The following is an 11,053-nucleotide window of genomic DNA, read 5'->3' as shown; positions in this document are numbered from 1 at the left end:
CGCTAGACTTGATGGTAATATGTTACATCTAGCGAGGGTGAATGCCCAGCGGTCTTGTGGCTGTTCTAGAAGATGAAGGTAGTTGGGTCTGCGTCCGAGGGTGAGAGGTAGCTGGAAGTACAGCGGAGAGCAGACTTTCAGGGCCGCGCTAAACAGCGTTTGTCCTTCTATGTCCAAGACCCTGTTTTTGATGGTTTGGAAGACCCTAGAGGGGGGTATTGAGCCCATTAGGTCTGGTGACAGCCCTAGGGTCTTGATTTTCTTTAGGAATAGGGCCAGGCCTTTGGGTAACAAACTGTCAGCAAGCAGGGCTTGAAGCAGGGTGTCCTTAGGAGAGAGAAAACAGATTTTGACCCAGTATTTTAGGAAACTGAGCCAGGCCCTAGTTTCAATTCTCTGTTGGCCGCATTCAAGACATAGGGCAGCATATGGAACACAGTGGGGAAGACCTAAGATTTTGTATAGAAATACAGATTGGACTCTCTCCACGGAGCTGTGTAGTGAAGACATCCAGATGGGGACGCCGTATAAGAGCTGTGAGACTGATTTCGAGTTGAAGATCTGCAGGGCAGCGGGGATGTAGCCATGGCCCCAGGTGTGGTGGAAACGTAGGATGGCTTGTGCCGAGAGCTTGGCAGACTTAGTTGCTGCCCGTTGGTGAGTTGTCCAGGAGTGACGGTAGTGAAAGAAAACGCCCAAATACTTGAACTCTCTGACCTGCTGGATAGATTTCCCATGGAAGGACCATGGGAAAGATTTCCAAGCCTTGCCGAAGACTATGATTTTGGTTTTCTCGAAGTTTAATTGAAGGTTATTGTGTGATAAATAGTCAAGGCAGCAGGTAATGAGCCGCTTTAGGCCGACCCTTGTACGGGAAAGAAGGACCATGTCATCCGCGTACAGTAGGATCGGTATCTGTAGATGGCCTAGTTTGGGGCTGTGTCCGATGATATTGCATAGAAGTGGGGCGAGGTCATTGATGAATAAATTGAACAGGGTGGGGGCCAGGACGCAGCCTTGCTTCACTCCTCTATTGGCGAGAATGGGGTTGGAAAGAGCCCCTTTCGACGAAATTTTTATACGGCATGTGGAGCCTGCGTGCAATTTTTGAATTAGAAATAGGAGCCTCCTATCCATACCCAGCCTAGCGAGCTTTAGCCATAAGATATCTCTATTGATGGAGTCGAAGGCCCCTTTTAGGTCTAAGAAGGCTGCGTAGAGGCGGGTATTGGGTTGTGAGGCGTATTTGGAGATCATGTGGGATAGGATCAGGCAGTGGTCTAGTGTAGACTTTCCCGCCTTGAAACCCGCTTGTTCGGGTCCCAGGATGTCTTGATCTAGTAGCCAATCTTGAAGTTTGTGAAGTAGGTGACTGGCGTACATCTTCCCAATGATGTCGAGCAGACTTATAGGTCTATAGTTGTTTGGGGATTTCTTGTCGCCCTTCTTGTAAATCGGAATTACTATAGCCTGTGTCCACGTCCTAGGCATCATACCGGATTCATTGACGGCGGTGAACAGGGCAGCGAGCACCGGCGCCCACCACTCGGTGTAGGCCTGTAGCAATTCCGAAGGGAGGGCGTCGGGGCCTGGGGCCTTTCCAGTTCTAAGTTGGCCTATGAGTTGTGTTATTTGGCTAGTTGTGACTGGTGCCCAGTCTGGAAGGTCGCAAGGTGGGGGCGGATCAGTTGGTACTGTGGGCTTGCAGCTGTCGTGAAAAGTGGCCAAGAAATGATGTTCCCACGTCTCGGCTGGTATATGGGGGAGGTCCTGTGAGGTCTTCTTAAAGATGAAAGAACCAGAAACTACGTCCCAGAATTTTTTGTTATTGCCTGAATTAATCGCCTCGACTAGATAGGACCATCGAACCATTGCAGAGCGATGCTGGAGTTTCTTAATGGCTGACCTGAGGTGGATTTTCAGCTCAAAGTACTGGGAGGGGAGCTTGAGGGCCTTAGAGGATCTGTAGTTGTTATAGATCCTCCTCATGTCCTGCTTCAGGGCGATACAGTCCTTGTCTAATCTAGGGCCTGTGGCCGAGGTCAGTCTTTTCTGAAGTTGTTGGGGGGGCCGCCCGAGGCTAGCTGCTATGGAGTCTATTAAGTTCTCGAATCCTTGGATGAGGTCTTCAGGCTTTGATGAAGATAGCCAGTTGAGGGAGCCTTGCGGTGTCGTCTCTGGAATGATTGTTTTTTCGAAGTATTGTTTGGTTCTGTGATTCCATTGGATTCTGGGCAGGATCGCTGAGGGCTCCTCGGGGTCCGGGTTGGTCAAGGGTGTCGGGTCTGGATTAGGGGCAAGGCTGCAGCATAAGGGGAGATGATCGCTGGCTAGAAGCTCTCCCACTCGGAACTCAGCCACACGCGTTAGCAAGGAAGTCGGAATCAGGATGTAGTCTATTGTGCTGGATCCGTGTGGGGAGATGAACGTGAACTCACCCTCGCCGTCAGCCTCAGTAAGGCCGTTTAGCCAGATGAGGCCTCGGAGTAAGCAGAGTTGTGCCAGGTGGATCCCCGCGTCGTTGATTTGGTGGTCTTTGGACAGCCTCCCTGAAACATAAGGATGTAGGGGGGAGGTGTCGCTAAATGTGTCCATGATGCGGTTGAAGATGGCCTCACCCTGACCTACCCTGGCGTTGAAGTCGCCTGCCAGCAGCAGTGGCATCCCAGGGAACTGGAGCTCGAGATTATCTAGGGCAGAGCTCAGGGATTCCCATTGGCTAGATCTGTGAGACTTAGAGGGTGCTGGGGGCATGTAGACATTGACTACTAGGAGCTCTTGATTCCTGGATTTGAGTTTTATGCCCTGAATTTTGCAGTTGCCGTCAATTGTGAGTATGGGATTTGAGGCTAGAAAGTCAGCTACAAATATTGCTAGTCCCCCGAATGGGCGGCCCTTTGCCGTGGGCCTTTGAGCTGGAAGAGAGTAGGCGACGTATCCAGCTAGAGATATGGGATGAACTGCCCACGTTTCTTGTAGCAGTATGATACTGGAACCTCGAAGGAAGTCACTGAACTCAGGGTCCTGCGTTTTGCTGTACCATCCCGCCACGTTCCAAGAGATCAGTCTTAGGTTGTTAGAGGGGGCAGTGGAGGGTGAATTGGCAGTGAGTCAGTTGGTAGGCAACAATGGGGCGCGCATCATTGGATCCAGTGGGGCGCACGTCATTGGATCCGGAGGCAAACCTTCAGCATAGGAATCCGCCCTGATTGAGTTAACTGCGTCCGGGATATCCGAGGGTTCGAACAGAACTGGCGGAGCCGTGGGGCTGTCGATGGGCTCCTCTGGGTTGTGAATATCCACAATTACTTTTGCTGGATTGAGTGAGGAGCAGTGCGTTTGCAGAGGTGTCAGCAGGTCTTTGCTCTGGCTGGACTCTAGAGTGTTAGGTAGTTGGGGGAGAATTGGAAGTTGAACTGTGTAGCTGTGGCCCCTTCCATCACGTCCTGGCAGGTCCTCCGGCGGTCTCAGGGCTGCTCTGTTGAGCTGAGCACCAGAGGGCAGAGGGGAGGATGGCAGCATATGATTTGCCCTTGAGGGAGTGGATGGGGGCAGCTCTGCCTGGGGACATTCCTTATGTGGGGGGGATCTGCCCTTGCAGTCTATTGCCCAAAGCATGGGCTCGTTGGCAGTCGGTGTATTTGAAACTTTAGTCCCCCGAGGGGATGAGGGTTCTTCAGGGGAACTCTTGGGTTGGGAAGTTTCGACTAGGGACCTCAGTTCCTGCCCTAGAGCCTCAACCTTCCTGAGCACCTGGTTCTGGTTTTCCCGTGGCAGCACTTTAAACCCATCGATGGCCTCATTGGGCAGGGACTCATTGTCTATGTCAATGTCGAGCTGCAGTAGAAGATCTCCTAAGTCTGGGCAATTGGTGGAGCTGGGGCTGGGCCGTGCGTGAGATGGGATGAGCAATGACTCAGTCGGAGGACACATGTCGGTGGACTTGCGGGAAGGATGCTCCAGGGTTGGGATGGCTTTGGACTTCGTCGAAGGCAGTGTCTCCCCCAATGTAACTTTCTTTGGAGAAAAGTCACATGACCCCAGTTGACCCGATATTTCGGCTGAGGGACTGGCTGGTGGTACTAGTGACGTCAGAACTGCTGGTGTAGCTTGGTCGTGAGTGATCGGGTGCCTGCTGGCAGACGATTGTTTGAACGATAGATTTGGGGCCCTTATTCCAGGGAGAGTGTTACCCGAAGCGTCGGCTGTTGGCTTGGTTTCTGGAGGGACAGGAGGAGAAATGTTACACAGAACCTTACTGTTCCTCTTCCCTTTGCCTTTTCGGCTGGCCTGGACGCTGCTTGTGTGGAGACAGGGCGGGAATGGATCCATGCGGGGCTCAGGATGAAAGGATTTTAGCTTGACTAGAGAGCTTTCAATGTTGTTGGTTGCTGCTTTTAGTTCAAATAATAAGGAAAGAGCTCCTATGCTCTTGCCAGGTGGAAGATCAGCTTGGGAGCTTGTATTCTGAAGGCCGTTGTCTCTTGGCTGCAAGCTGGGCAGCTGTCCAAGACTTGGCCTTGTAGATATGGAGGCAGATGATAAGGAGCGGTTCAGCACGTTCGCTGGAATCAGAGATTTAATTGACATGTCGCTGAACACTCTGCGCAGGAATATATTGTAAAATTCAAGAAGATGTTTTTTCTCATGAAGTAGTCGGGGAATTCTGAGGCTTTGGAACTTCAGCAGCACACGTAGGCAGCGCGGCCGCCAGGAAGACCGCGGGAGACGTGTCGCCTCCAAGAGATCAATCCCATGGTTGTCCAAGGATAAGAGACTGCCCAGTGAGTTGAGTACGCGTTGCTTGTTTGACCATCTGCCCTTGTTTAGAGGGGTGTCCCAGACCTCTAGCACAATTTGATTTCTCATTAGGCAGCGGCTTGTTCCCTTGGAGACCTCTGCACACGTCTGATTGTCAGGAGCGGTAGCTTTTGCTGTTCTATCTGAGCGATTAAGGTGGAATCCGGAGTTTAGTTCAAGACATGAGGATGTGGGCAGCATGGTCTTATTAATCAGGTCCAACTGGGCTATGATAGAGTTAAGCTGCTGGCATATAAATGTAATAGTCTTTCCAGTGATTACACAGTACTCGCCGAGCAGAGATAAAAAGTAATTGCTAAAGACGCTCTCATTCAGTGAGAGCGGTTTGACTTGATAAGTCGAGGATGGAGACAGCTGGTCCTCTGCAAAGTCTCTGCTAGGGAACCCAGGAAAGCCAGGTTTGGCAGACTCACCCCCTGGATCAGCGGCGTCTGACCATGTCGGGCAATCTTCCAACCGCCTCTGTTTTGATGACTTGGCCGGCGAATTTTCTTGGCTGTGAGGATGTTTGTATCTTCTCCTCTTCCCCATATTTCCACGTGTGTGGCCCCCGAGGAGAAACAGAAACTAGAAAGTAGGGGGGCAGCTCCTGTTTGTTTTAATAATCAGCCAAATGTAGAGATTACGCCGGAGCTGTACATGGTGCGTCTGCTCGCGGCGCCATCTTGGGAAAAAACTCCAGTAATAACAAAAGATTGCAATTCCTGGAATTATTCAGGTCCAGTTATTTGCATATTAATGAGGTCACGGTCCTTCCTGCAAGCATTTAACATTCCCAAATAATTGTTTTTAAATATCAGGAGTGGAATTCAGTTTCTCTCTCTCTCTCTCTCTCTCTCTCTCTCTCTCTCTCTCATTTTTGACTGTACTGTATGTGTGACTCTGGAAAATTATGTGGGCAGAAAATGTTACTTTATCTTTGGTTCTTCGAGTGGTTCTCTGTGAATGCACGCAATGGGTTAACATCTGTGCCTGTGCAAAGTCATCAGCACATTCTAGAGTTTAGAAAAAGAACATTGTTAGAATCCCCACCCCTGGAGCACATGTTCATACCTCTAACAGCTTTCCCTCAGTTCCTCCAATCTGCTAAGGAAGGACAGTGTGAGAAGGGGGGAGGAGGGATGGAAGTGTGAATTCATGGAGAACCACTTGAAGAACCATCATTACAGTAAGTAACCTGTTCCTTCTTCATCATGGTTTCTGTGAATACACACAATGAATGAGTAAAAAGCTCACTTACCAGATGGTGGGCCATGGAAGAACCAAAGCCGAAACATCTCTTCGAAAGGCAGAATACAACTCTCTGGTGTCAAGTGTTTGGCAAATATAGAGGGCTGTGGCCAAGTGCCAGCGTTACTGATCTCATGAAGCTTGAGTCCCCTATCTGAAATTATTTTTTAATTTAGGATGATATTAATAAAGCTGTTAAAGGGACGTGGTGGCACTGCGGGTTAAACTGCAGAAGCCTCTGTGCTGCAAGGTCAGAAGACTTGCAGTCGTAAGATCGAATCCACGTGACAGAGTGAGCTCCCGTTGCTAGTCCCAGCTCCTGCCAACCTAGCAGTTTGAAAGCATGTAAATGCGAGTAGATAAATAGGTACCACCTCAGTGGGAAGGTAATAGCATTCCATATCTAGTTGGCACTGGCCACGTGACCACGGAAACTGCCTACGGACAAACACTGGCTCTATGGCTTGGAAACGGGAATGAGCACCGCGCCCTAGAGTTGGACACGACTGGACTAAATGTCAAGGGGAATCTTTACCTTTACCTAATAAAGCTTTTAGAAGAACATTTAAAATATTGGCAAAATATAATTAACCAATTTTGTAAAGGTGATAAAAAATGGATTAATAAAAAGTACTGGCATAAATATCAAAATCTAGGATTAGGTTTACCTCATATAAAATTATATTATATAGCTAATCAAACAATGGTGGATATTTTAAAACAATCTAACAAATTAATAAGGAAGGACTGATAGCAAGAGACGGCTTGTATTTAACAAGGACTGGGAAAGATGGTTTACTTACCTGTAACCATGGTTCTTCTAGCGGTCATCTGTGAATTCACACAAAAAGGGTTAAATCAGCGCCAGCGTTGGTCCTCTCGGAATGTTCTCGAGCTAAAGAGAAAAGAAACAAAGTTTAAGTTTGCCTGTACTGCGCATGCTCCGCCCGCTCAAACCTCAGTTCCATTTTTCCGCCAGAAATACCTGAGTAAGAGTCAGATATTGACAGTGACGGATAGTGGGGAGGCCGGGCGGGATTGTGTGAATTCACAGATGACCACTAGAAGAACCATAGTTACAGGTAACCCGTCTTTCTTCTGTGTGGTCTTCTGTGAATGCACACAAAAAGGGTGACTAGCACACTAACTTACTGGTAGGAGGGCTGTCACTGGAGAACAGAAGTCAACACCACTCTCCCAAAAGTTGTTTCCTTCTTAGCCCTTAGATCCAGCCTGTAGTGGGTAATGAATGTGGAAACATTCAACCAGGTTGCAGATCTACAGATGTCCGGAACATCAAGTAAGGCAGTCAATGAGGCCATAGCCCTCGTAGAGTGAGCCCGAAGACCCTCTGGGGGATCCTTCCGTTGCAGTTGATAAGCTAGAGTTATGGAGGAAACTAACCATCGAGAGAGTGTTGAGGAGGAAGCTGGAAGACACCTCTTATGTCCGAAGTAACACAGGAACAGTTTATTGGAAAGTCTAAATTCCTTAGAACGTGCAACATAAAAGGCAAGTGCCCGTCGAACATCCAACATGTGGAGTATACGCTCAGTGTCAGTAGTAGGATTAGGAAATAAGGTGGGAAGAACTAGAGGCTGGTTCAGATGAAAGTCTGTAACCACTTTAGGTAAGAATGATGCATCCGGATATAGTATCACCTTTTCTTTGAAGAATTGTAGGTATGGTTAATCAGCTCAAAGGGCAGCCAACTCGCTGACTCTCCTAGCAGAAGTGATGGCTATCAGAAACAAACATTTAAGAGACAGAAACTTGAGGTCACAAGTGGCCATGGGTTCAAATGGAGGACGTGTTAACGCATGTAGCACCAGTTGGAGAGACCATTGGGGCACTGGAGGTCGAACAGGTGGTCTCAAATTAACTAGTCCTTTGAGGAATGCCTTCACCGTAGGGTGAGAAAAGAGTCGAGATGAGTCGGAACCGCGGGGCTGAAAGGAGACGATTGCAGCTATGTACACCTTAAGGGTAGAGATAGATAACTTCAAATCAAAAAGGTAACGAAGAAACTGGAGTAACGTAGACAAAAAAACAGGGGAAGAAGTCAGTCCTCTGGCTTCAGTAAATTTTAAGAAACTTTTCCACTTATAGCCGTATAGGAGTTTAGTGGAAGGTTTTTTTGACTTGTCTAGGACTTCCCTAATCTCCGGGATATCCTCCACACAGTCAGATGTAAAGTCTCGGGTTCTGGGTGAAGGACTGTGCCCATACCCTGTTACATCAGGGTGAAGGAGGGAGTGTTATGTATTCCGAGGCCATTTCGAACAGCATAGGAAACCACGGTTGTCGAGGCCAAAAGGGCGCAATCAGAATTGGCTCTCCTGACTCCTGACGAAGCCTCACTAAAGTTCTCTGAACGAGTGGGAGCGGTGGGAACAGGTACATAAGATGGAATGTCCACGGTATCATAAACACGTCTCCTAGAGAATTGACTCCTACACCTGCTCGAGACGTGTATAGCTGGCACTTCTTGTTGCAGTAGCAAAGATGTCTACTTGTGGAGTTCCCCAACGGTGACATAGATCTACAAACGTGTCGTCGTGGAGCTCCCATTCGTGTGTTTGGGTGGTGCGACAGCTCAGTTCGTCTGCTAACACAGTGGTGCCCCACATAGCGACGATAATCTGTTCCAAAAAACACGTCGCTATACGGATTCATCGCTATGCGGGGCAAAAAAAGCCCATAGGAATGCATTAAAACACGTTTAATGTGTTCCTATGGGCAAAAAACTCACCGTTCTGCGAAAATCCTCCATGCGGCCACCATTTTCGCTGCCCGGTAAGCAAGGAAAACACTGCAGGTGGCCATTTTCTTTACCCGGCAGCCATTTTGGAACCGCCAATCAGCTGTTTAAAAAACCATCGTTATGCGATAATCGGTAAGCGTTTCGCTTACCGATCATCGCAAAGCAATGTTTCCCCATTTAAAACATCGTTATGCGATCGCTTTTGCAATTGCAAAAAAACACATCGATATGCAGATTCGTCATTAAATGAATCACTCGTTATGCGGGGCACCACTGTATATTGTCTCCTGTCGTCCTACCCTGAGGTGAGGCACGAAGGTCCACCACCGAAGCTGTTGTGCTGGCTCCCGGGTTACTTGGGGTGATCCAAAAACGCATCGAACAGGGAAATAAACCAAATTTGGAGAGATCTGAGTTTGAGACGAGCGTGGGCCAGGGCAGGTGTCGTCGATGCCATCAGGCCTAGCAGGTGTTGAACATGCTTTGCGGATACCCAAGCCCTTGGGCGGATCTTCTTGATGGCTTTTTGCAGCTTTTTAATGCGTTCTGCCAGAAGGAAAATGCGGCCCACGGTGGCATCTATTGTGGCCCCGATGTAATCCACAACTTGTGAGGGTATGAGGCGGGATTTCTTGTGGTTTACCATAAGTCCCAGGTTGTGTAAAACATGGAGGGTGAACATTGTGTCCTTCAGGGCTTGGCTTCTGGAAGATGAGACCACTAGCCAGTCATCTATGTAAGGGTAAATTTTCACACCGTTCAGACTCAGGTACGCTGCTACCGGGGTCATACATTTTGTAAATGTTCGCGGAGCTGTCGAAAGTCCGAATGGTAGGGCCAGGAACTGGTAAATATTGTTTAGAAATATGAATCTCAGGAACTTGCAATGGTTGGGGTGAATGGTTATGTGGAAATAGGCATCTTTGAGATCTACTAGCACAAACCAGTTGTTCTTGCGGAGCAGGTGGATTATTGATTCTAATGTGACCATACGAAAGCGTCGGGGACAAAGGTAAGTGTTCAGTGTTCTTAAGTCCAGAATGGGTCTTATGCCGCCATCTTTTTTGGAAACGGCGAAATACCTTGAATAAAACCCGTTTGCGACGTCTCTTTTGGGGATTCTTTGGATCACATTCTTTTCCAGTAGAGATAGAACTTCTTCCTGTAGTGCAGGGTCGTAAGATGTAAACTCCACGTGCCCTAAAGGAGGATATTCTATAAACTCCAGAAAGTAGCCTGATTGAAGGATGTTCAAGACCCATGAGTCTTTTGTGATAATGCGCCAATTTGGAAGATAAGGTAGCAGCCTTGTAGTGGAATGCGAAGTAGGAACCATGGCGGTGAAGTCAAAGATAACATTTGGGTTTCTTTGCAGAAGGTTTGAAAGATTGTCTGCGATGTGCCTGTTGTGGACGGTAGGCAGGAGCAGAGGAGCTGGCAGTAGAGGGTGCTTGTTGGGAAGCAGTCTTGTACTGTCTGCATTGTTGAGGAGGTTGACAGTATTGACCATAAGGCTTTTTCCATTGGAATTTATTATGTCTGGGTTGTGGTTGGATATAGTAAGATTTGGCTGTTTTCTTTGCTTTATGCAGCTCCTGTAGATGACCGTTGGTCTTATCGTTGAAAAACCCAGAGGCATCAAAGGGTAAGTTCTCTGCCTTAACCTTTACATCTTCTAAAATGTTGGCAGCTCTTAACCATGCATGCCGTCGCAGAGAAACAGCAGACACAAGCACTCTAGCTGCTGCTTCCACAGCATGGCGAGTGGATAATCTTTTATGTTTAGAGACCGTCTGTGCTTCTTCATAGGTGTTAAGAAACCCCTGGCGGACGTCTTCAGGTAGCATCTTAAGTCCAGGTAGGATTCGGACCCACAATTATTTTTGGTAGGCCCCCAGGGCTGTTTGGAATTTGCTACCCTCAGAAGGAAGGAGATGAGGGAATAGATCTTTCGGCCTAGCACCTCCAATTTCTTTCCTTCCTTGTTGGTGGGGGTGACGTGAGACTTTCCCGTAGGTCTAGTACAGCTGGTTTTGACGATTAAGGAGTTGGGTATGGGATGTTTAAGCAAGAATTTTGTATCCGCTCCATGGACGCGATAGAAATTTTCAGTGCATCTTGAAATTGGAGGAGTTGTAGCCGGCTGATCCCACACTTCTTTTATGATCTCCAGTAAGGTAGGTAGAAAGGATAGGCGAGGGGGAGTGGAGCGTTCCTGATTGATGTCCCCGAATATAA

At 48.2% G+C, this 11,053-nt stretch overlaps 1 protein-coding gene across 4 annotated transcripts in view; it reads right to left on the bottom strand.

Annotated features, from left to right (window-relative positions):
• POFUT2 (protein O-fucosyltransferase 2) overlaps positions 1-11,053 on the bottom strand; it is a 94,152-nt gene that overhangs the window by 2,770 nt on the left and 80,329 nt on the right. Inside the window, exon 9 of one of the 4 annotated variants that reach the window (XR_012085646.2) lies at positions 6,855-6,946. The exons of 2 other annotated variants lie outside the window; for them this stretch is intronic. Coding sequence is in view for 1 of the 2 variants with exons in the window: in XM_078378494.1 (XP_078234620.1) it covers positions 6,202-6,205 (4 nt within the window). In the remaining variant the exon portion in view is untranslated. Of the gene's footprint in view, positions 1-6,181; positions 6,206-6,854; positions 6,947-11,053 lie in introns of those variants that run through there. One more of the 4 variants, XM_078378494.1, reaches the window with a different exon arrangement.

Source organism: Pogona vitticeps, chromosome 1 (assembly GCF_051106095.1).
Source record: "Pogona vitticeps strain Pit_001003342236 chromosome 1, PviZW2.1, whole genome shotgun sequence".
Taxonomy (NCBI): domain Eukaryota; kingdom Metazoa; phylum Chordata; class Lepidosauria; order Squamata; family Agamidae; genus Pogona; species Pogona vitticeps.
Note: the sequence above shows the minus strand (reverse complement) of the source record. Positions and strands in the feature narration are given on the sequence as shown.